This window comes from Chelon labrosus (genome assembly GCF_963514085.1).
Source record: "Chelon labrosus genome assembly, chromosome: 10".
Taxonomy (NCBI): domain Eukaryota; kingdom Metazoa; phylum Chordata; class Actinopteri; order Mugiliformes; family Mugilidae; genus Chelon; species Chelon labrosus.
In genome coordinates, this window is record NC_140360.1 from 20,805,698 (window position 1) to 20,830,042 (window position 24,345).

Below are 24,345 nucleotides of genomic sequence, written 5' to 3' on the forward strand. Positions count from 1 at the left end.
ACTTCTTCTCTTGCTTCCTTTTTTCACCTAAATCAAATACGAAAGACCAGTTTAAAGGGAAGTGTTGCATACTGTAAGTGCTTTTGGGATTTTAATAAGGTCAGCGGAAAAGCTATACTGAACTTCTTATTTCACCAGTAGGCAGTTTGTTTGCATGTTCATATTTAGGTTATGTGGAACACGTAGAGCAGAGAAGTGGTGGTGCAACTACAGTACGTTCGATGGCTGCGCCAGAAAACTGTGACTCTAACAAGTTTCTAATACAAATTTTATTTAAGAGCACAATTCAAATGCAACTCTGATCTCTGCTTCCTTAATCTAAAACTTAGATTATAAAAACATGGCAGAGACAAAGGTAATGACTTTTACTAACTGTAGCTTAGAAGATAAAGATAAAATCAGAGTACAATAACCGTTTTGCTACCACAGCTTAAGCTCTCACAAGATTTAGTACTCTTCGTCATAATTTTCATCATCGGCGCTCATGTGGCCCAGCTCTTCGTAATCTTTTTCCAGACAGGCCAGGTCCTCTCTGGCCTCAGCAAATTCCCCCTCCTCCATACCTTCGCCCACATACCAGTGGACGAACGCCCGCTTAGCGTACATGAGGTCGAACTTGTGGTCGAGACGAGACCAGGCTTCGGCAATGGCAGTCGTGTTGCTCAGCATGCACACAGCCCTCTGGACCTTGGCCAGGTCTCCACCGGGAACCGCGGTTGGAGGTTGGTAATTAATGCCGACCTGATGAGACAGAGAGAGTGATCAGAAAGATGAAATGTCTCAAGCTGTACCCCTCTGCCTTCATATCTTTTCTCACCTTGAAGCCGGTGGGGCACCAGTCAACAAACTGGATGGAACGTCGAGTCTTGATACTTGCAATGGCGGCATTTACATCCTTTGGGACGACATCTCCTCGGTACAGCATGCAGCATGCCATATATTTGCCGTGACGAGGATCACACTTGACCATTTGATTGGTTGGTTCAAAGCAGGCGGTGGTGATCTCAGACACAGTCAGCTGCTCGTGGTAAGCCTTCTCAGCAGAGATGATGGGCGAATAGGTGACCAGAGGGAAGTGGATACGAGGAAAGGGGACCAGGTTGGTCTGGAACTCCATCAGATCCACGTTGAGGGCACCATCGAAACGAAGGGAGGCGGTGATTGAGGAAACGATCTGACCAATCAATCTGTTGAGGTTGATGTAACCAGGACTCTCGATGTCCATGTTGCGATGGCATATGTCGTAGATGGCCTCGTTGTCGACCATGAAGGCGCAGTCGGAGTGCTCTAGGGTGGTGTGGGTGGTCAGGATGGCGTTGTAGGGCTCCACCACAGCGGTGGACACCTGAGGAGCTGGGTAGACGGCAAACTCCAGCTTGGACTTCTTGCCGTAGTCTACAGAGAGACGCTCCATCAGCAGAGAGGTGAAGCCAGAGCCAGTCCCCCCTCCAAAGCTGTGGAAGACGAGGAACCCCTGCAGGCCCGTGCACTGGTCCGTCTGATGAGATGAACACAACGGTCTCCATTGACTCAAAGTAGCTACATATTTCTAAAGTAACAGCCATCCGATGACAATGTGACGACATGTAACTAAGAGGTCATTTCTACCAATGAATCATCACCTGAATCTGTAAATTGAATCAATGAAACCATTCTGGGTCACTCTTACTGTCCTCATAGCACAATTTTAGTCATAGCAGGAGCAGACAGTATTTATTAGGTTTATTTAAACACCACTCAAAGCTAAAAAAACCAAGCTGATAACAAGTTTGCCATATTAAATGGATGACTTCACCAGCAACATCAACAAGCACTTGAGCAAAGCTTCAACTGTGACTTGCTGACGGGCTTGTTGGCCACACTTGGCCATTTTGTAACTTTTGTCGGTCGTAGTGTAAGCACAGTGTTAGTGTAAACACTCCAATCTATACACTGAGACTGGAGACTGGTAGCATTGTTATAAATTGCGTCTTTTCAAGAAAGAAGTCCCCAAATGTCAAACTATTCCTTTAAATGTCTAATCTCCCGCTCCCTGAAATCAAATGCAGTCAGCATGAACACACTTGGGTGTTCCCTGCCAAGACAAGTCAAAATGTCTGCTCTGAAAACAGGCTCTTGTGAAATGAAGACTCAGCATACAAGACTGATCTCTAAACCCAGAACGGAAAGTTAACAGAAAGTTCTCAGCAGTTTTGATCAGTTGTGCATCACTATTCAACCAAATAACTAAAGATTTAGGAAAATTTGCAATTGCAATGTGTTGTATGAAAACCTTTGTTGAACGGGGAAACCTCAAGGTTGTTGTGTTTCATTACTACTGACCATTTTTCGAACCCGCTCCATTACTCCATCAATGATTTCTTTCCCGACAGTGTAATGGCCGCGGGCGTAGTTGTTGGCGGCGTCCTCCTTTCCAGAGATCAGTTGCTCTGGGTGGAAGAGATCTCTGTACTTTCCGACCCTCACTTCATCTGGAAAGAAAGACTTAATTCAGACCTGAAGCTATCACATGTAGACGTACAGGTCATCGTCCAAACCGTTCTAGGCTGTGGTCGTATCTTTAATCTTCTACTCCAACTCACTGTTCTGGTATAATCGTGTTCAATTTTACTATTTTTTTCACAGCTCATTTAAAGGGAATTTAATGTAAAATGATTTTTAATTTAGTGGTGAAGGTGTTAAAATGGGGACTCAAATGTGATACAGGACAGAGGTTATCTGAAAGTCAAAAATATAACTAATACAGGCAATATACATATACACGGTTCCTCTGATTTAATTCTAAAATATGAACTTTATTCATTTTAAACGTGAAGTGGCAGCGAAGATTGAGTTGTGAAAAATGATTTGTCTTCCAGGTTTAAAGCAGCTTCAGTGTAAATTCAAAGGACATATTGGAACAAACTATTCCTCTCTGACTGTTATCCACTGAAGGCTGCAGTCTTCATTTTATTATGTACACACTAAATAAAAGCCGAAGGTGTCACCACTGCACTTGTTGCTTGGATACCAGTGCTCCTATCAGCGGTTACCTGCATGGCGCGGATGGGGATGCGTCACCAGATGAATATAAGCGCACATAATTGGAGGCTGGGTGTAGTAATAGAAACGAGATAAGGAGCGGGGGGACAAACAGTTATACATGACTGCTCACCAACCACTGTAGGCTCCAGGTCTACATATATCGCCCGGGGAACATGGCGCCCAGAGCTCCCTGTATTGAAGAAAGTGTTGAATGGATCTTCACGGCAGTTCCCTTCTGCAGGAACATCCAGGAAGACACCGTCAGGGCCGACGCCGTGCTCGAGGCAGAAGAGCTCCCAGCAGGCGTTCCCTGTCTGGACACCTGCCTGGCCTACATGGATGGAGATACACTCTCTCTGCGAAGGACAAAAAAGTTCAAAACTTAATGATCCAAAAAGAAGTCAAATACAATAGCATATCTCAGTTCTCAAATAAGAAAAATAAACCCATTGTACAACTAGAAATTAAACTGCGCATTTCTAAAGAGCGGATGTTTCTCATTTATCATTATTTTAAGTTCAACACTGATTCAATGTCATAATTAAAGTATAAAAAGAAAATCAAAGTATGTCCTGCCATAGAAGTCTAATGAATAATCCTAGCTCCTTATTGTATTTGAGTTTCACTCCTCCAATTGTTAGGCGTGAACAATGTCTAAACAGGAGAAGCTTATTCCAACACTTGATTATTGCATATTCCAGAGCGCGTGTTTCAACATGCTGAGAATTTCAGCTTGTTTTCCCTGGAGGGGGAACATCCCCTTAGATGATTTTTTGTTGTTGAGTGACATTTGTAAGGCATGTTGGACTAAGGCAAACATGAAAGCTGATGAAAGATGAAATATTCACAGTTAACAAGGCTTCAAGGTAACGATGAAACTATCAGTAGCGAAGAGACTGGAAATCAGTATGGTTAAACTCCTACAACTATTAGATCAAAATACACATAAATACATTTACTGCAGAAAGCTGGGGACATTTGCAGAGAAAGCAACATCCTAGGTATAGATACAATATATGGAAACAAAACTAAATCTTCCCCAATACATCTACTCACCATGTTTCTGCAGTTCTTACAAGTTTCAGGATATTTGAAGTTTATCGTCTGTCCAAAAGGCTCCAGACAGACAGTGTAATTGCTCTGCAGCGTCCCGGGACGAGTAACGAGTCTCCGCCAGCACAGCTCCGTTCTGTCCCGCCCGCTGCCTGCTGCCCTTTATATGTGTCTGACGGTGCTGATTCAGGACTTCGGGAGGAGGGAGTGAGGGAGGGAGGAATGATAACTTTCCTGCATTAAGCCAGTTCCCCCTCAAAATGTTGTTTTAGTCCCTTTTCTGGCTTGTTGTTACCTGCATGTTACAGAAGAAAGAAAAGCAGGTGGATTTATCATCTTGTTCTCATATTTCCCTGACTTGACAGCCCCCCTTGTTATTTCACAACCCTCCCTTAACTACAAGAATATAAAGTACATGAATGATGTGACACGTTATTGTGAATATGTTTATGAGATTATTATACTGGTGCAATAAGCAGCATGTATTCTGCAGCTGTACATAAACAGACTGGATGTTAAGGTCCAAACTTAAAGGTTTGGCCCCTCTGAAGTAGGGGTTGAAAGACTTCAGATTTTTTAAAGTCGGCTAATATGTGGTGAAAGTCGAGTCCACGTCGACTAGTCGATGACGTCACACATAAAAACACGGTAGAAAGCAATGCTTTGCACACAATGAAATCTGTATTTTTCACCTGAATACATACTGCAGCATCTCTCACAAATTAAGCTTCGAAAGTTTATTGAAGCTTGAACACAAACTATACTGTCGGCCGTAGACCAAGTCAACACCATAAACACCATCAGTCTGGTATGTGGCACTCGCTCGGCGTTAGTGTATGCCTTTTCAGATTATGTGCATTACAGTAGTACATTTGTTGTATTTCAGTACTCAGTTACATATTCTGCATGTCACGGTAGTATGGGCGTCATCTTTAGTGAAGTATTTCCACACACTTGATGAACCGCTGCTAGTTCGCCGCAATGACCCACTGGGCTCCTCACCTGTCTTCTCTGAGGCGTCTGTGTTGTTATTGTCACGTGATCGGCGACTAGTCGTCTTCCTGCACAGCAGCAAAGTCGACCAGTCGACTGATCGGTACGACCCCTGCTCTGAAGGGTCACAAAATGAAGTTTGGAGGTCATGATTCGAGTTGAAGATAAAAGTATCAAACACATTTCCTTACCTGAGCCTAAAACAATTATCTTTTATTAAACAGTCAGATAGCCTGAGAGGGAAAATCATTTTCGGTGGAAGTCTCAACTAGTTTAACCAGTTTAATCCTCAGTGAGGTGTTTCTTTGCGTAGAAACTACGGTAGCAGCTGTCAACAAGCATGCTGCGATCAATCTGGACCTCTCCATCGTTTCTGCTGGAGTGTTTTCTGACTGTAACTAAACTAAGCTGGATATTTGTCTTTATTTAGTCATATTTAAATCATGTCTTTATGATAGTACAACGAGTAGAAAGACAGCCTTTCAGCAGAGTTAGGTTGCAAACCAGAGTTTCATCTTGATAGGTGACAAACCTTGCCGCGAGGTGATGTGTTTTGGCAGCATTAATTATTAGTCTGTTGAACGGGAGGTTGCTCTTTTTCTGAAAGCAGCAGGAATGCAGCCGAGTGAATGGTTCAGACAGAATTTCCTCCAACAGAAATGAACTCACTCAATAGCAGGAACAGCTTCTACTGGTTGACACGTGAGCAGTGTTAAATCTGATGTACATGAGTTTGAAAGAACAGAGAAGCAAACAAGACTGAGACGAGATGTGTGAAGCTGCACTGCTTTGGGATTAACTGTTCACTAGCATGCTAACATGCTAGTGAACAGTTAATGGTTAACAATGGTTAGCAGCGGGTTAGCATGTATGTATGTAGTACTTGCTAACTGACAGTGCAGGAAAACAATTTACTCAACTACTGAGTACTAAGGCCGCTTTTTGATTTCCCACATTTAAGGTTTACTATATACACTGTGCAGCCACAACATTAAAACCACTGACTGTTGCCAGACGCCACAGGACAGCCTGGACAACTGTTTTGGAGGCACAAGGAGACCTACACAATATTAGGAAGGTGGTCATAATGTTATGCCTGATTGGTGTATGTCTCTCGGAAGGTGTTAGTATGAACCACAGATCAAATGAGTCCGTTCTCATTGTGTTTATTTACTTTTTCCAGGCAACAGTGATGTTGGGACTTCGTATCCAACATGTACATGTTCATTACGCTGAGGAAGAAAAAAACAAATCACATGCACCTGATACTTTGATGTTTCACTTTTGTCACATTGAGGGACAAAATGATCGACTGGTACATTTCAGTCATTTTCTAAAACAATATTCATCTCTAAATATATCTTCTGAGAGAAACACTTAAGTATTAAACCATCTGTATTAAAGTTATTTCAATCTAAAAGCACTGTTTACAGGAAGATTTACAAAAAGGGGGTGAAATGTTGACCCATCCACGAACTGGCGAATGCCACATGAGTTCACTTGATAACAAGCTAATGTAGTGTAACTACCATCAAAGTCGAATGCGAGGCAACGTGGATGTTCAGTTTGATGTAGGCCAAAGTCATATAAGGCATATAGCAGCAAGTGGAGCCTAAACGTGCTCCATCGTTTTACGCTTTCATATGATGAGTAGAAATATATTGCACTTTGAAGACTGACTGAAAAAATAATCTCACAGGTAACGACAGACACAAGTACCACCGAAGAGTCATGCAAGTGGCGATGGGCTCCTTGGAGGCCTCTTTTGAGGTGAAGTATACCACGGCGAAGCTGAATCTGCACAGTCCAAGTGGCGAAGGCGCAGCACAAACTGCTGCTGTCCTTCTTTTTGTTTTTTTTTGTTGTTGTTTTTTTTTCTGGAGAGTATATATTTGCATACTGGCGAACAAACATCTCCCTTTGTGGTTCAGTTTTAGTGGCATTTTATTAAAGTCTAGCTGCCTGTCCTCCTGCCTGCTCTTCCTCTTGTGGTTCTTGGCAAACATCACTTCTCTCGAAGCACACAGACGCCGGCGTCGCACCGCTGCGTTGCCATTGAAGTAACAACCTCCCAGGAGTCGATAACCGGGTCGTAACATTCGATACTGCTGAGGAGAGAGTTTCCGTCATATCTGGAGAAATGGAGAGGAACTGAGAGTTTGTATCACAACAATAAACAAAGCTCTGTGATACAGAGCTGAATAAAGGCATTGAGCAGAATTACAATACCACACAATGACTACCTCTTACACCACTTCAGCATACTGCAGGTTAAGTCAAAGTGAATTCACATAAATCGGAACTAGTTGTGTCTCACACTAGATCTGTCTTTGTTTATTTGCACTTGAAGACATAAGGTCCAATTTAACAACAACTGTGAGAAAATAAACACTGAAGTGACTCATCTTCAGCTGCCAGTGTCAACTTATCTGAGAATGAAATAAAAGACAAAATATAAATTGCTTCTTAAACATCATAAAATGATGTATTACCTGCGTCAGAGCGTCAGTAATCACCTGTAGGTCCTAAGCCAGTGTCTGGAAGCTAGACTTTATGTTGGCTTTGTCAGTCAGTTAAGTAAGACGACATGAAATGCATTTTGTCTAATACTGTCCTTCAAACGATTTTCACTAATGATTATACTGGAATGGAGGATTAAGGAGGACGCAACAAAGCCAGCGGTGTTAAACAGATGTGGAGGTGTGCGCTGGTGAAGACATGTTGCTTCACGTCCTGGAGAGAAATACAACCCAAGAAGTCTCATTTCAGTAACTAATCTGTGAGTTTGGCTCGTCAGATGCCAAAATACTGCACAGCAGATTATGATACCAAGAAACATGATCCAACACCGCAGCAAAATCGGAACAAATTTGCATCTTGGCTGGACCCTCCTGTGTTTGCACCCCCACTGCTGTAGGCCAATAGATGGGTTATGCGATCTAGCACGGTATGTGTCGACACAGTCTCATTGGTGCAGCTGTTAAAATACTCATGACTGTGTGCCGACTTTTTCCAAATCTAAATTCAACCTCATTGAAAGGGCAGATTTTTAAATGTCATTACAATACTACATCTACATATCACATCAGTGTTATTGATTGTTGAGGAGACAGTCAGGAAAATCCATATTTTATGTAAAAAAAACAAAAACAAATTATCTGTTAGTCAAAGCTCGTGTGAATCTTCATCATGAGACAAAGTCTAAAGTTGCTTCTAAAGTTTATCATTTTTTTCAAACATATGCTGTACTGGTCTGTACTTCTCCAACAGCTCTACGCAGAGCCTGGGGCCTGTTCAGACCTTGTATTAAGAACCGATCCGGGCAATCCGATCGCATGTTCAGACCTTGCATTAACATGCGTCTCCAAATGCATCTCCAGATCCCATCTCAGTTTTGCGCTCTGTATGCAAATAAACCCTAACCTCATCTGGGGAGCAGCAGAATATTTCAACAGCTGCTGTCTCTAATGGAGCTCCACTGCTGCTCCAGAAGTGAGAACGGCGCTGTTTAATGTGCGGCGCAAATGTTAAATTTTATTATTTAACTGACGGTAGTTAGACCTGCACCAAACTCAGATTATAACTCCAACCCTAAAAGCTTCCATATGCCCTGTAATCTCCAGTAACAAAGGTAAATAAAGTCATCAGTGATTCTTAACTTAACCACACACAGCTTCTCATACCTCAACATAACCACATCAATAATTAATCACCTGCTGATACGTTATTTGATGACAGATGTGGACTCATATTAAATACTTTAGTTTATAAATTCTTACTTAGATTTATTTATATTTTAATGAACACCTACTGTACAAGGACAGAGTACTTTAAAAGTCTCTCATTACTAATGACCAAACATCACTTACGGTGCTTTTTCCTTTCCAGCCGATCATTTATAATAACGGTCATGTGTTTTTTTTCCTGAATGAATGAGGCAAAACTCCACTGACCCAGGAGCACCCCTTTTGAGTATAGGCGGTCTTTAACGTGACTCAGGACGCACGGCGTTCACACTACCAAAGGAATGTGGACAAATGCGGACAAATGTGGACACACACGATCCAGAACAAATCCAAATTTGGTCAGAGATCTCTCAAATGCGTTCTCAATGCATCCTGGGGGTGTTCACGCCTGTCTTTCATGTGATCGGATCGCCCAGATCGGATCTTAATGCAAGTTCTGGACAGGCCCTTTTTCAGCGTAAGCATTTATATTTGTGCTGGTGTGTCAGCATCGTTCTGTAATTACGCCAACAAAACTCTGGCTGGCTAGTCAGCTGTGTTGAGTTTCTCTGGACACTTGACACCATGGCGGCTGGAGTTAAAGTTAAGTTATAGTTAAAGTTAATAAATGATAAACAACCAACCCTAGCAGATGGTTTGTATGAGGCAGAAGGAGGGAGAATTTTACGTCTGTGTCCGGTCGCTGAGAGAAGTGAATGAGGGAATGAACTTTCTAACAATCACTGTTCTTCTGGTCTGCGTTGCCACAACCTGTAGTTACATTTCTGACAGAGTGCTAAACTGCAGAGTAGTGGGCTCAGACTCTGCTTTTTTTTTGGCACACAACAAGGAGTGTGATTTTTATAGAGTAGTATTTCTACAAGAGTATGACAGATAGGAAACTCTTTCTCACCCAGCGATGGCGTAGAGTCGTCCTCTGAGGACCGTCGCTCCTACGTAACATCTAGGAGTCGTCATACTGGCTACAGTCGTCCAGTAGTCCGTTCTGATGTTGTAGACCTCAACAGAGTCGAGGTGTGAAACGCCATCGAAACCTCCCACCACATAAATGTGGTCGTTGAGTAAAGCCACACCCGCCCCTGGAAACAGCGTGAAGGAGTCAGACTAACAGTGACGACACAGTCAGCGGCGACATTCCACTGCATGCGTTTTCTTACCTACCTGACCGCTTGGTGGCCATCGGCGTGACGCTGGTCCAGTGGCCTGTGTGTGGGTCATACCGCTCCACCGAGTTCAGGATATTTAGCCCGTCGTATCCACCTGTGAGGGAAGTTTAGAATTGCAATGGTTGGTCGGCTAATAGATCAGTCGAAGCTTAAATATTCTGAGTTCTTACAAATGGAGCTAATCTTGTATTTGATGATGTGAAGATATTCCTTTTTAAACTGAGAGAAGGCTCCTATAGAGAGGGTTTTACTAAGGCCTGTTCATAGTTTCTAATGTTTGTATCTTCAAGTCTGTTTATCTTTTAGAGTTTGTTATCCCCCAAAGAATTTAGTTTTGTCCTGCAGGGGTTCTCTGATGGCAATGTGTACAAAATCATGACAACTGGAAAGGAGTCCAAAGTGTCTTCACTGCAGAACTGGACGATGGTCTGACTCATTTGCCAGACAGCCAAGAATTATTACCGCCTGACAACGAGCTCTTAAAGATAAAGTCTGAAACTTGTTAACAGCTGGAGGACATCATTTAGACTGTTGATAAAGTGACCAGATTGTGAGACAGACTGAAGACTATTTCTCCATACCCAGACAGTATATGAGGCCACTGGCCACCACGAGACCAGCTCCTTCTCTAGCTGTCTGCATATCCCCCAGCATGCTCCACTGGTCGATGTTTGGATCATATCTCTCCATGCTGGTATGACGTCGGCTGCCATCGAAGCCACCGGCAACGTAGATCATGTCTGTCAAGAGTCAAATAACACCACAAGTGTTATGTATAATTTTCTGAGAGAGCAGGAAACTTCACTAGGGATTTCACAGAAAGGGAAAGCTAATAAAGATGTCATCCGGCACAGATGCTCCCTCACCTCCGAGCGTCGTAGCTCCGGCAAGGCCTCGACGAACATTCATGGTGGCGACAGTGTACCAAACGCCGTCCTCGTCTGCTGTGTAGTCCAGGCACTCCACAGAGCTGAGCCTGGACCGGCCGTCGTAACCTCCGATCACATAAACTCGATCGTGGAGAGACACCGTGGCCACGTAACGCCTTTTCCTTGCAATATTCTGTATAAGACATAACTCTCTGCATCAGCAAATCACTGAGAAGAAAAAAAAGGACACAAGGCAACGTTTGTAATATTCAAGACTCACAGGTAAAAAGCTCCATTCTTGAGTTTTGGGATCGTATTTCTCAACGATGTCTATCGGTGACTGCTGGCTGCCAAAGCCACCTATAACCAGCAGCACTTCTTTGGCACCTGACAAGAAAATAGTGGATTACAAAGCTGCGACACAAAAGACATGCATTTAGCCAAATTACAGTTGAGAGCAGGATACCTACCTAATCTGGCTTGTGTGCGTGGGCCCTGCATCTCACTCCTCAGCTCCGGTCTTAAGTGGAATTTCTTGGCCTCATCAACGAGATCTCGACATGGCAGGCTACACCGAATGAGAGGCTGGAACGTGTAAAAACACGCTTAATTACGGTGCGATAAATACTTCAACGGGCGATATTTCATTTGAAGCTCGGCGTATGATTACACAACAACCTGCTGTGTGTCGCCTGGCTCACCTCAGCATCAATGACATCTGTAATGTAGCGAGGGGTAAGCAGCGGCATTCGAACAAACTCCAGCATGTCTGGCAGATATGGCTCTCGCTCTTTTCGGTTGTGTTTGACCCAGTTTAACACCGCTTCAAACACAGGCTCCTCTGAGTCGACCTGCATACAGACGACATACAGAGCGACAAGAATCACAGCGATGAGAGAGAATGCACAAGTTAATTAAAAAAATAGCAATCACTGCAGCTCTGCTAATTCTCCATAAAGGTTTTCCGTCTTTCTTGAAGTGCAAAGACATCACGTGCAACAGTAAAACAACGCAGCCTCCTAAAACTAATGCAAGCCGTCAACTCTCACCTTGGAGATGACGGAGAAAACTTTAAGTGAAGTCAAATTATGCGTGACTGTGACTCACATGTATAGTCTGGTTTTATTTTAAAAATAACAGAAATGACAGGAGGAACAATTTGACAGAATTGATGATCTATAAATCATCATGTGATAATAACTGTGTTTTCACAACGCAAGGCATGTGGTTGGGAAACAGGAATTTCCTGAGCACAAAGGCAAACTTAAATCAGGTCTACTTCTCTGCAATTTCATTGTCAGGCCAATCCGCAAACTAGAGAGAAACTGGGGGGCCACTGCCTGAGATTACAGCAGGTTAGTACTTGCTTCTCTCTTTTCACGCTCAGGTGTTTGAAAGACAACATGTAAGTTGTGAAAGGCAATTCACACGTCAAACCATTTTTCATCCATGGCAACTTGAGACTGAACTCTTTCTTGTAGTGCATGCATTAATACTAATATTAAGAGCAAATATCTCATTACTATATGCAACTTTAAAATCATCATTTAGTTAGTAGTTTAGTTAAAATTCAGTAGCAACCACATACAACATCAGAGGATATAAACCCTCCAGTTTACCTACCTGGATTTCATCGCATTTTATGAGCTTTTCAACTTCAGTCTGGCTGAGCAGCATGAACTCCTCGTGCTGGACCACCTCAGAGAAATGCTTCTGGGAAAAGAGCTCGGCAGCCTGCATCAGGTCAAGGCAATTGTGAGTCTCGGCAAAGTCACGGATACCCAGACAGTTGGAGGGATCGAGCTGACTTTCCAAAAAATCACAGCACGCTCTTTTCACTCCTGAGGAAAACAAAGATATGTTTGTATACAAACCCACATAGATCACTCAAATTTGTCCAAACCCTGATAAGCAGAACAACAATTTTTTTTTCTGTACAAACCTGCAGTCTATAATAATAGTAATACTTGATGATATGCTTAATTACATTAACACAACCAAAACTTGATTAAAAGCTAACAATACAAAGGTGGATTTTTACACACTGTAGGTAGCTGAGCTTCTTAGCAGCTCACCGTAGTGACAGTGTTTGCCACAGGTCTGATAGTCCCCAATTCACTGTCACACCGGTAATTTTAACATGTCCCAAAAGTCAATATTTGGACACAAAACCTTTACTATCTGCAGCAGGCAAGAGACCATATTTAAGCATTTTAAAATAAATTTTAAAAAACTTTCTACAGAAACTAAAGGCTTTCACAGGCCCGTGGACACATTGTCCCTGCAATGACAATGAGACAATGAGACTCAAGCACTTCTCAAACCAATGTACATCAGGCACCCCTAAACTCACCTTTGAGCTGCAACAAACACGCTGCAGGAAGCAGTTCTTGTACGTTTTCCACTGTTACCAGCACAGTCTCTGTGTAGACAAAGTCCAACAAGATCTCCATAGTTGATGCAGTGAGCCCCTGAATGTCCACAAAAGATTTTCCCTTTTCTGCAAGCTGCAGAGTCACAACAACACAAACGTATAATTGAGAGATTATTTATGCACTTGAAGTATTACCCTGCAGTTTAGTAAAGTATAACATGGCCTCAAGACTGGGGGAAAAAACTATTTTGCACGATAAATTGTTGATGTTTGTACCTCACTGGTGAACATGGCACAAAAGTAGTCACTGCAGGCAGCCAAGACAATCCGGTGAGCTGGAAAATCTGTGTTCTCCACCCTCAGAGTGATGTCGCAGAGTGTGTTGCTCTTGCGAAGCGAGTTCATTGCGTTGAGGATGGATTTGGCGTGGGAATTGGTCATGATGTCTTTGGGAGCCATGCTGCCTTGAGAATCTCTCAAGGATCTCAAACTAGTCAAGGAATCTAAAATAAACAGACAGCCTTTGTTAAGATCGACCTTAGGGAATAAAGGCCGCACGCAGTGAGGATAACAACCCTTAACACCATAAAAACTTTCCATTACTGACAAACAGGCATTAGAAGAGTGAGTGTTTGTGTATGTACTGTATTAGACATGCAACAAAAAGTCAATTATATGATTAGTAAGACAGACAGTTAATCAGCATCTGCGCTAACAATCTAAAATAGTTATTTTAACGCATGATTATGAAATACTTTCAGTCAAAACATTTGAAAATGGACACATGGATCTATAGGAGTATATAAAACTGATATTTTCCTTATTTTCTAAACAAGATAAGCAATTAACAGATTAAATCTCCCATCTTGACTGTTATAATATTCAGTTTTTGTTTAAACAGCGTAATAATTCATATTTCAACTGTATGATCGTTTTGGAGGATGTAGTTTGTGGTGCTGTTGAATTGTATTGAGTTAAACACAAAGGTGTTTCTGTTATTTAGCTTAGCCCACTGACTACAAAATGTCAAAACAACAGAAACATGTGTTAGCATTCAATAGTACTAAAATCACTGCCTCCAAAAGGAAAACACAACTGAATCAACAGCTCGTAGTTATTTCACTATAGTACCTAATGATGTGCCAAGTTACTGTATGAATAATACATATTATGATCCACGTGTGATCATTTAAAAAGTCAGAGAAACAAACATCCCACTTTACAGAAGCATTATAATAACTTACAAAAACAAAATACTTCTTGCATGCAGGTTTAATTTTTTTTGTGTAGTAATATTTATTTCCTTTTAATGGCGTATTTCTGCACTGTGGCACATTGCTAATGCAACTTACCGTTAAAAGATCTGATTACTTTTTCCACCACTGGGAGGCAATAACTATAGCTACACATTAGCTAGCAGCAGCAGCAGCAGCAGCCAACGACAGCTGACGGCTAACACCAACGCTACACAACAACAACTAAAGAAAACACAGCTATACAAAGTGAGCTGGTGGCCAGGGGAAGACAACACACGAAGCGACACACACAGAAGAACTTGTCAAGAATTTGTATAATACCTGTCGCAGCAGTAAAGCTGATTCAACACGTCTAGCTAAGTTGCCTTGCTAGCTAACGTTAGTAGCACCAAAGTCCCTTGTCCCAGTTGCTGTCAGTCACACTGTCTGAGGAAAAAACACTCAGCTACAGCTAATCCATGATGACCTCTGCTAGGTCACTCTCTGCGCGGCCTCCGTGAGGACATACACGCCTGAAATGTCAAACTAACGTCATATTATCTCCCGAAGGGGGGCTTTTATCCGGCTACTGTATATCGTTGACTAAGCTGCAGCAGGTCACAGCAGCAGCGACTCCACAGATAGGACGTAAACAGACCATTACGTGAGTTTACGTGCGCGCTCCAGAAACAAGATGCCTTCCGCGCGTCCTCGCTGCTCGGTCTTAACTGCTGCCGTAAGGGATGGTAAAGTGACGATTTTATACCAACAGAGTTATAGTTACGGACGTAGCGGGGGCTTGTAAATTAGATTTTATACTCAGAAGATCTATAGCGGAAAAGTTTCTCTTTATAAAAACACATTTTGCTGTTTTTGAGCCACCCAAGGACGGCAGCGACACCGTGTAGGAGGAGCTAGCAGCGTGTTTCCGCTCTGAGCGGGCCGAGACGGTAATCTATGCAGCCGTACTGAGAATTACTGAACAGCAGAGAACTGTTGGCAGCTACTGAGGGGAAACTGTTTGCCTACGATTTGTTTAACCTACAAGGGGATCTGCGGTTGTCCATATCAGGAGGAGAGAAGAGAGAGCGGCAGCTGGACTGTCAGCAATGGAAGCCGAGTTTCGGGAAATCGATGAAAACGGGAGTTGGAGCGCCATTTATCAGGTAGGACCTCTCGGCAAAACCAAGGTGGAAACGGACCTGTCACGTTTAGGCCAGAAAGTAGCTAATACACAGCGGCTACTAGCAGCAGCAGCATAGATATCATTCCTCCAGATATCGGGTATTGTTCGTGTTTAGTTGAGCCCGAGCTCTTCCTGCTCGGACCTATCCGATGATTGATGCGTCTGCCCGGGGTCTGAAGCCAGCAGCTCATCCCATCCAGGAGCTTTTCAAATGTAATCTGAAAAAAAAATCAAAAACAAAATATATTTTTTTAAAGATTTATTCTCAGTTTATTGCACAAATGTGTTAATTAAACCTCAGTGTTAATCAGCTGATTGTAAAAACATGTGTTTTTGTGTGCTGACATGTGTAACAGCCTCACACACACACACACTCTTTGTGGGCTCTACATTAAGTTCACTGTGTGAGTTTTTCTGCAGAAATAAAAAATAGGAAGGAACAACCCTCCCTTTGATGATTCTTTGAATTCACTTTTAAAGCTTACAGCGGCTACAGATGGACTTCCTTTAATGTGGTGTGAATGTAACACTAATATACGGCTATATTTCTCTTTATTCTGCCACAGGAGATTCGTCACCAGTCCTGTGAACTACCATGCAAGGTTGCCAAACTGCCCGAAAACAAGACCCGGAACCGATACAGAGATGTCAGCCCGTGTAAGTTGGTTTGTGCCAGGATATTAATCTAAACTCGTGAAAGTGTTGGAGTCTTTCCCACAGAGCTGATGGGGTCGGTAATCTATTTCTGCTCAAACATCACACATCTTCAGGCAGCAGCATCAACTCTGCTGAGCCTTTCACAGTTCGTTGAGGATACAAGTGGTTCGTCTTACTGCTGTTTCTCCTCAGGTCCAAGCACTGTAATGATCTGTAGTTATGACATGAAGTTAGTGTTTTACAAGAGGCACAGCACTGCACACTGACATATTAATGCCTCCTAATTTATTACTGTGTACTTACTGATTATGTCGGTGTGATGTGAATGCTGCCTTCTGTGTGACTTGTTAGTGTTGTTTATAAATTTACATTTTTGTGCTTATGATTTATTTACAGGAGTAGCTCAACAGATCATTTTCACCCGTAGTAAATACGGTAAATACCGTACACCAGTTTTAAACCGGCAACACATTCAGACTTAATACCACACTGTCTAAGAAAGGCAGAATCTAGACCTATTGAATTGTTATTATATATCTTTTATGTGATTACTGATCAGCCATACTTGAGGACACTTGGAAAAACTATAAGGCGTACATGTCAGTGTTCAAGATGAATTATTATTTAATAAACGCTATTTTTACCAAACGTCACGATCCACCAGCTGAACTGTGTGGTTTCCTCTTTTTTCACACTGTATAAGCTATGCAAATCATGAAGACCGGGTTGCAAATACTTACCGGTATATACCACCCAGGGTGTTTCTTATTGTGTTTAAACAAGATATGAAATTCAGGAACCTGCAACTGGTTCATGTTGTTCACGTTTAAGCTAGAAGTTTCAAGAAAAGTTGACCTTTTGGTATTAAAGTCAAACGTTGTTTTGTTCACTTGTCTCAGCAGCTGTGTCCGTCTGAGAGTTGCGTTTCTCGTCCCTTGGGCGTTGTGGCATATTTAAAAAAACTCTTTTCTCTCTCCTCAGTTGATCACAGCAGAATATGTCTGCAGCTGGGGACGAACGACTACATTAATGCTAGCCTGATAACAGTAGAAGAGACACAGAGGAACTATATCCTTACTCAGGTGAGTATGGCATTAATTCAGTATGCTATTACACAAATATTTTGTCAACAAAGTCCCACGTGAATTAAACTTTAGGGTCCATAATGGAGACCTTATTCTTTATATTAGACAGCGTGGCAGCACCTTATTTTAAGTTCCTGCCTGCAGCATTTATAATTCAAGAGCTCCACCTTAAACCCTTATAATACTTTTTGTTTATGTGGAGGTGTAGATTTAACTTTATGAACATTGTGGAGCATTCGGTTTGTTGTGCTGTTACAAATGGGGTAGAAGTAATGTACAGGTCAACAATTATAACTGATAAGAAGAGGCTGAAGATACTGAATGACAACGTAGTAAAACATAGTTGTAGTAGTGTGAAATGTCACTTCCCGGAAGAAGTTACAATTGATGACAGGGGTTACAGGCTGTACATTAATAAGCACTAAAAATATTTTAAAATGTCCTCATACACCAATCAGGAACAACATTAAAACCACTGACACAAGAAGTAAATAACATTGACCATCTTGTTCTGCTGGGAAACTTTTGGACCTGGCATTCATGTGGATGTTACTTAGACATGTAGCACCCACCTAGACCAGACCAGGCCCCCCACCCCATAGCAAAAACTGTTTAGGAACAACTGAAAAAACTTGAAAAACAGCACAAGGTGTTGACATAGCCTCTAAATTCAGTAGATCCCAGACTGATCAAGTATCTGTGGGATGCACTGGAACAAGCCTGATCCACAACCCCTCAACCCATAGGACCCAAAGAGCCCCAGTAACAACATTCTGTTATCAGACACCACAGGACACCCTCAGAAGGACCATGTCCATTCTCTGATGAGTCACAACTGTTTTGGAGGCACAAGGGAGAACTACACAATATTACTAAGGTGGTCATGATGTTATGCCTGATCAGTCTATGTCAACACAATGTTATACAGTGAGTTAACATGACCATAATAGATGGTAAGCTAACAGTCGATACTTGTGGTTAACATGTTGGATGAGGGAGATGTAAATATCTGAGTGATGTAAAGTAGTCTTCCACCGCAACGACTGCCATTAATGCTGTTGTCTCTTTTTTTTTTCTTCTTAATCAAAAGTCTTTAAATAGATGCACTCTTCCTAAGATCTTGTGTTATCCCAAGAATATAACCAGCGGTAAACATTCCTCTTTAGGGACCCCTTCCAACAACATGTGGCCATTTCTGGGAGATGGTATGGGAGCAGAGGACCCGTGGCGTCGTGATGCTGAATCGAGTCATAGAGAAGGGATCTGTAAGTGGGGGTAATGTGTGACTGTGTCATCAAGCCTCATTTCATCTTAAATCTGTGTGTAATGTCCACCTTCGTTTGGTTTTAGATTAAATGCGCCCAATACTGGCCACACAGAGAGGAGAGAGATGCCATCTTTTCAGATACCAGTTTCAAGCTTACTCTTGTCTCAGAAGACATTAAATCCTACTACACAGTCCGTCAGCTGGAGTTGGAAAATTTGTCTGTAAGTTGTCTATCTCTTGAGTTTGTTTGTAAAAGTAGACATGTCAATTCTGTCTTCTTTTTTTTTTAAATCATCTTTATGAGGCTATTTTTGTTTTCTTTCTGATCTTCTGCTGCAGACTCAAGAGACACGTGAGATTTTACAGTTTCACTACACCACCTGGCCTGACTTTGGAGTACCAGAGTCTCCTGCCTCCTTCCTTAACTTCCTGTTCAAGGTGCGAGAGTCAGGTTGTCTGAATTCAGACCAGGGACCAGTGGTGGTGCACTGCAGCGCTGGCATCGGACGCTCTGGGACCTTTTGTCTCGTAGACACCTGCCTCTTGTTGGTTTGTACTGAACTCTGCTATTAAGAAATCGTGACATTGACAGAATTTATCTCTCGTAACATTAACAGTGCACAGGAAATTTGCACTTATCTCCAGAAACAAACAGCAGAATAACACTAAATTCATTGATAATCTGTACAAGCAACCAGTAATAAATGGCGTCCCCAGTCTGACTTGTGTTGGTTAAGACACGTAAACCTTACATACTGAATGTTTTTGCTGCTAAATGTAGATGTCCCTCCGTAAGGACCCGTCATCAGTGCGCATTCGGGATGTGCTGCTGGAGATGCGGCGCTATCGAATGGGCTTGATTCAGACTGCCGATCAACTCCGTTTTTCCTACCTGGCTGTCATCGAAGGTGCCAAGTACATCAAGGGGGACACCTCTCTGCAGGTAAGTTCATTTGTTCTTAAGGTGCTTATGTATGCTTTAAGAAAAAACAAAGCATGTGCGGCACAAGATAAGTTGTTTTTGCTGATGGAACTTTGTTTTCTTCCTCAAGGAGTCTTGGAAAGAGCTTTCGAACGAGGAAGATGATCCTCCTGAATTCACCCCTCCTCCTCCTATTCCTCCTCCCAGAGACCCTCACAATGGCAAATTTGAGTCTTCATTTTTCCCTGGAAATGAGGAACTCATTCGACATGTGGCAACCTACAGTCTGGGGTAACGATCTAAACATGTTTGAGTTTAAACGTCACTGTTACGTCACTGTTAAAAATGAGAGGTGATCTGGAAGTGAAGAGTGAAATTTACTGAAGTAACAAGAACTTTAAGATGAGATATTTTGTTGGTTGGACGCTGATGAAAAGAAACCCATCATAGAGCTGAGTCCCAGGTGAAGGTGGCTGATTGAGACAGGACCGCCCCAGACTCTAGACGGAGGTGGTGGTGGGACAGTTAAGCTGACAGAGATTTTAGTTGAGACGCCCTCAACGACCAGAGAAAGGGGAGACGGGAAGGGTGTAACGGCTGACTGAAAGAATGATGGAATTGCAGTGAATTTAAAGAAAAGGTGACTTGGGTCAGAGAATGCAGGCAGACAGATCACTGGACCAGAGTAATTGTGCTGAGAGCTGAGAGCTGAGAATGATGTGATTTTACAGCACGGGATATTGAAAGTGACAAAGAGAATGGAGCAGTGGAAATCTTCCAAATTGACCGTGGAGAGACAGAGCATTTGAACAGATGTTACTGAACTTCAGTCAAACCTTCATTTCAAAATATATTTTCAAAGGATAGGATTAGGTTGCAGTGACTATTTGTACAGCATACTTAACCTTTGATGCGTAAAGCCCTACCTTATTGTTCTTGCGTTGTACCACTTCAGTGCAGGTGACACATGAGGTGTGGAATCTCAATTGGCAGCTGTTCTCTCTCTGGGTTTTCAGTTTCCCCCCATGCCGGTTAGATGAGTTGTCTGTAGTTTTAAATGGTGTTTGTCTTCTTATCAGTCTTGTAAAAGACAGGTGACCTGTTTGAGTTGTACCCAGCCTCCGGGGTTGGCTCTGTCGCCCATCTGCACCAACAAGGATAAGGGGGTTAAACCAGTGGATGGAGGACTTATGGGCTCAAAACTAAGTACACTTCAGACCTGCATAGTTGGTCGTTTGAACCTGACAAGTTCGACTCTTAAATACAGACTTAGTATATGTGTAGTTCATAACATTTTATAATAGTTTATCCTCCTTTACACCTCCTATTTCAAGTTACTGAGTTTGTCTGCTGGCCTCTCCTAGCCTCACTTGACAGTGACAAGATGTAAACATTTAATAAAGAGCTGCAGCAATGAACAAAAATAACACACAAAAAAAAATAATAAGCCACTGTTTTTCAAATGAATCTCTGAACTTGTTCTCAATCTGAACATCCTGTTCAGATTATCCAATTAACAAGAAAATGATCATCAGATTTTCAGGAATTAAAATGACTTCAGGCAGCCCTGTAATCTTTTTTTAGTCTCATGCATTTTAATCAGATGAATTTTGGTGCTCATTTTATCTCTGTTGCTTATTTTTGATTGGTTTGGAAATTTGCTGTGTATGCTATACTTACATACTTACTAGTCAAAGGACTGTGAAGACTTTGTGCCCCTAGCTACTTGTCAAGAGAAATACTTTCATCTTCCAACTGCTTTATCCAGCAGATAAAAGCAACCTGCAACGGTGAGACTTTAAGGCTTTACTCTGATCTACTTACACATTATTTTCTCTTTCAGGTCCTCGCCAGAGACAGAGGTGCGAAGGAGGAACATACCTGCCCCCCCACCACCTTCCGACGATGCTGATGAGCTCGATGGCCAAGTAGGAATCGAAGATCTTGCCTCCAAATCTCCGAACAAATCCCAGCAGCAGCAGCAGCATGAGTCGGAAGAGCCGGAGTTGCCTGAGGCAGCTAAGCAGCCGAAGGAAAAACCTCCTGTGCCGGGGACGTGGTCCCCTCTACTTGCCAACGTGTGCCTGTGCACTGCGCTGGCTCTCAGTGCTTATGCCTGTTATCGAGCCTATTTCCACTGATGTCCGTCTCCTCAGTCCTCCGTTCTTTGCTCCTGTCTCTGTTTCCACTGATGTTTCAAAGTGGACGTGGCTGGCCAATCAGCCTGCTTAGACTCTGCGAGTGAGTGGATTGTGTGGTGTTCAGCAGATTCACTCGTTTTTAATTTTACAAATGCAGTGGGAGCAGTCGGCTGGCTCCTCCTTATCACCCACCTTCTTTCTTTACGTCATCTTGGATGCTCAGGGCCTCAGTTCTTCAGGTGTCACATCATAAACGCGTGTGCCGACATAACTGCAGATTCAACATAGAACACTCATCGCAGTCTGTAGAGGAAAAGCCCCTTTTTTACACGTGTCTCCTCTCTTATTTACCAAATGAAACTTGAATGTGTTCTTCCATTTCATCCCTAATCCCTCATGTGCCAGTTAGATTTTCACCATTTGTTTTGTTTGCTTAAAAACCAACAGACCAGAAATCACAGAACCAGATTTTTGATCAGCCTGACTGAAAATATGCCAGTAGGAGGGAAACTTTCTTTCCATTGTTATTAAAACTCAACAATAAGGTTAAGTACGTGAAAGTAAAAAGGGACGCAAACCTGTGCCCATTAGATAAGATAATGCACGGCACTGAATTGTTATCCAACCTCACTAGTGGCCTGTGTTTGGCTGCTGGTTGAGTGCATACGGTTTGCGTTTTTGTGTGTCTTGTGTATGTGCATTCGAGAGAGTGGTAGTTATTGAAACTTTCTACTCCTGTGCGAGATAAATCTGCTCTGCGAGAATTATTAATGTAACATTTACAGTATGTCAAATGTGAGATGTAGACCAGGTTTCTCTCCTGGTATTTGATTCCCTCTGCGTTTTCTCTCCCTGGTAGCTCAACCGTGACACGGGGGGAAAAAAAACTAAATGGTGCAAAATGAATAGGATATGGTGACATGCCTAGCCTCCATTCAAATAGCAGATTAATATAATATCGTAATCTTTACACTTTGAGATATTTGATGAGGTTATAACGTAACCTGTCTTAAGTTACTGTTTTCAGTCACACTGGACGATAACCTGTTGTAAAGTAACTCACATGCGTGCCAGCTTTAACGAACTGAGACAAAAAGTAGCTAATGCCCAACTCTCTTTGCCAGCAATACTCAATAATGTGTCACCTTTTACTTTGAACAGGGAACCAGGGATTTTAAGTAAACCAAAAAAAAAAACAACACCAGCGCAGGGATGAAAACAATACACTGTAGTGATTATTATCTGTTGTATCATGGCATGGCCCTGAGCTGGCAATATTGTTTTGTATAATTGTTTATTTTTTAGCATGCTGCATTCATGAATCAACAGGTTTGTCCCAAAAAGAGATTAGTTAAGCTGCTAGCATTCGTTTACCTTTGGGACTCGACAAAGTTCAGCACTTTGTCCAACAGCTGTACTTTTCTTCTTTAGAATGTATAAATGTCCTCTCCAAGGACACACTATATATAAAATCAGGAGGATTCAGTGTGCTGAGTTTTTTTGTTCTGCTTTAGCATGGGATTAAATCTCAGCACCTGTGCATTGCACCAGGTTTTCCTGTTTTTCTATACTTAACGCTGAGCTCAAAAACATGTATTTTTTTATTTACATTTGTTGTTTTCTTTTTTTAAATAAAGAAGAAACTGTCTACTGTTGATTTGTTCTGGTTTTTAAGAATAGATTTACATACACGTACAGTTCTATAGTCACATTCGTCCCTACATGAGTTATGTAGTTTAATCAGCTTTATGAAAGATGGCAGCTTCTATCTTTGTGTTTCCATGTGTCTGACTTTCATTTTTCTGAATGAGCCTAAGTTAACATTTGAGCATTTTTCACAGTGAAAGTATATTTTATTTAAAAAACAGCAAGTTAAGTCTACTCCCACATTACAGTTAAAGAGTTAAAAACTTCTCTCTGCAGTTAAAAACTGCTTCACTGTGTTTTAACATGTAACTTAAAGGCAGGTTGCTTCATTCACGTCTAGAAAACCTGCAGGGTTTCTAATCCTAGACGTATTTGGCTGTTTGGTGCAATCTATTACCAATGATAGTTCCTCTTGCCTCTGTGACTGACCTGGTATTAACATCTGTCATACGAGAGAACGGATCTTAAGCAGCTAGCTTAAAATACAAGTGTGAACACAAACGAGACACACTTCAGACCTGAACCCTTAGAGCATATTCAGAAGTGGTCTGGGTCATTGTGGTCATCACACTTTTAGTATCATGTCACTCCTTCGCTGATGTGTTGTTTAGTTGAGAGCAGATGTTTGCACAATATTCAGCCGCGTCACATATGGTGTTGGTGGTGTTTGCATTAAACAGAAGTGGTCATTCGAGACAGTTGTGGAGACACAATTTAATGTCAGGCGTGAAGAGACGTACTTTGACCCTCCACATCTGATCGCCCAGGACGTACGTTAATACTGAGTGTGAACTAATTTAACTTTTAAGAACAGGAGAAATGAGCCTGGACTGATTCTTTGTAAATGCTATTTTATTTATAGTGAGATTTTTAACTCATCAAACAAATGCTCCATTGCCTGAAACCTTAATGGTAGTTTTTAAAACCAAACATTTGTTCTTACAGATGGTTTATGGCCAATATGAAAAAAAAATATATGA

At 42.1% G+C, this 24,345-nt stretch overlaps 3 protein-coding genes across 4 annotated transcripts; 1 reads left to right on the top strand and 2 right to left on the bottom strand.

The window, feature by feature from the left end:
* Positions 1-251: 251 nt before the first annotated feature.
* On the bottom strand, positions 252-4,237 carry tuba5 (tubulin alpha 5). Its single transcript, XM_084553850.1, has 5 exons — positions 4,081-4,237; positions 3,155-3,380; positions 2,323-2,471; positions 818-1,498; positions 252-741 (listed from the first exon to the last, which is right to left on the bottom strand). Exons 1-5 carry the CDS (start codon positions 4,081-4,083, stop codon positions 448-450), a joined length of 1,353 nt encoding a protein of 450 aa, XP_084409976.1. The 5' UTR covers positions 4,084-4,237; the 3' UTR covers positions 252-447.
* Positions 4,238-4,331: 94 nt separating this feature from the next.
* klhl12 (kelch-like family member 12) lies at positions 4,332-15,102 on the bottom strand. The gene is made up of 12 exons (XM_084553849.1): positions 14,578-15,102; positions 13,502-13,728; positions 13,205-13,358; positions 12,475-12,692; positions 11,553-11,702; positions 11,322-11,436; positions 11,132-11,238; positions 10,849-11,044; positions 10,564-10,722; positions 9,978-10,076; positions 9,709-9,895; positions 4,332-7,202 (listed from the first exon to the last, which is right to left on the bottom strand). The coding sequence occupies exons 1-12, from the start codon at positions 14,633-14,635 to the stop codon at positions 7,076-7,078; spliced, it is 1,797 nt and encodes a 598-aa protein (XP_084409975.1). The 5' UTR covers positions 14,636-15,102; the 3' UTR covers positions 4,332-7,075.
* An 87-nt stretch (positions 15,103-15,189) lies between these two features.
* Positions 15,190-23,366, top strand: ptpn1 (protein tyrosine phosphatase non-receptor type 1). 2 transcript variants are annotated; one of them, XM_084553851.1, is made up of 10 exons: positions 15,190-15,410; positions 15,509-15,626; positions 16,213-16,303; positions 17,285-17,385; positions 18,555-18,653; positions 18,739-18,876; positions 18,995-19,204; positions 19,437-19,598; positions 19,708-19,868; positions 21,421-23,366. In XM_084553851.1, the coding sequence occupies exons 2-10, from the start codon at positions 15,570-15,572 to the stop codon at positions 21,716-21,718; spliced, it is 1,317 nt and encodes a 438-aa protein (XP_084409977.1). In that variant the 5' UTR covers positions 15,190-15,410; positions 15,509-15,569; the 3' UTR covers positions 21,719-23,366. The 2 variants fall into 2 exon arrangements, with proteins under 2 accessions (XP_084409977.1, XP_084409978.1); XM_084553852.1 differs by having other exon boundaries at positions 15,533-15,626.
* Positions 23,367-24,345: the final 979 nt, after the last annotated feature.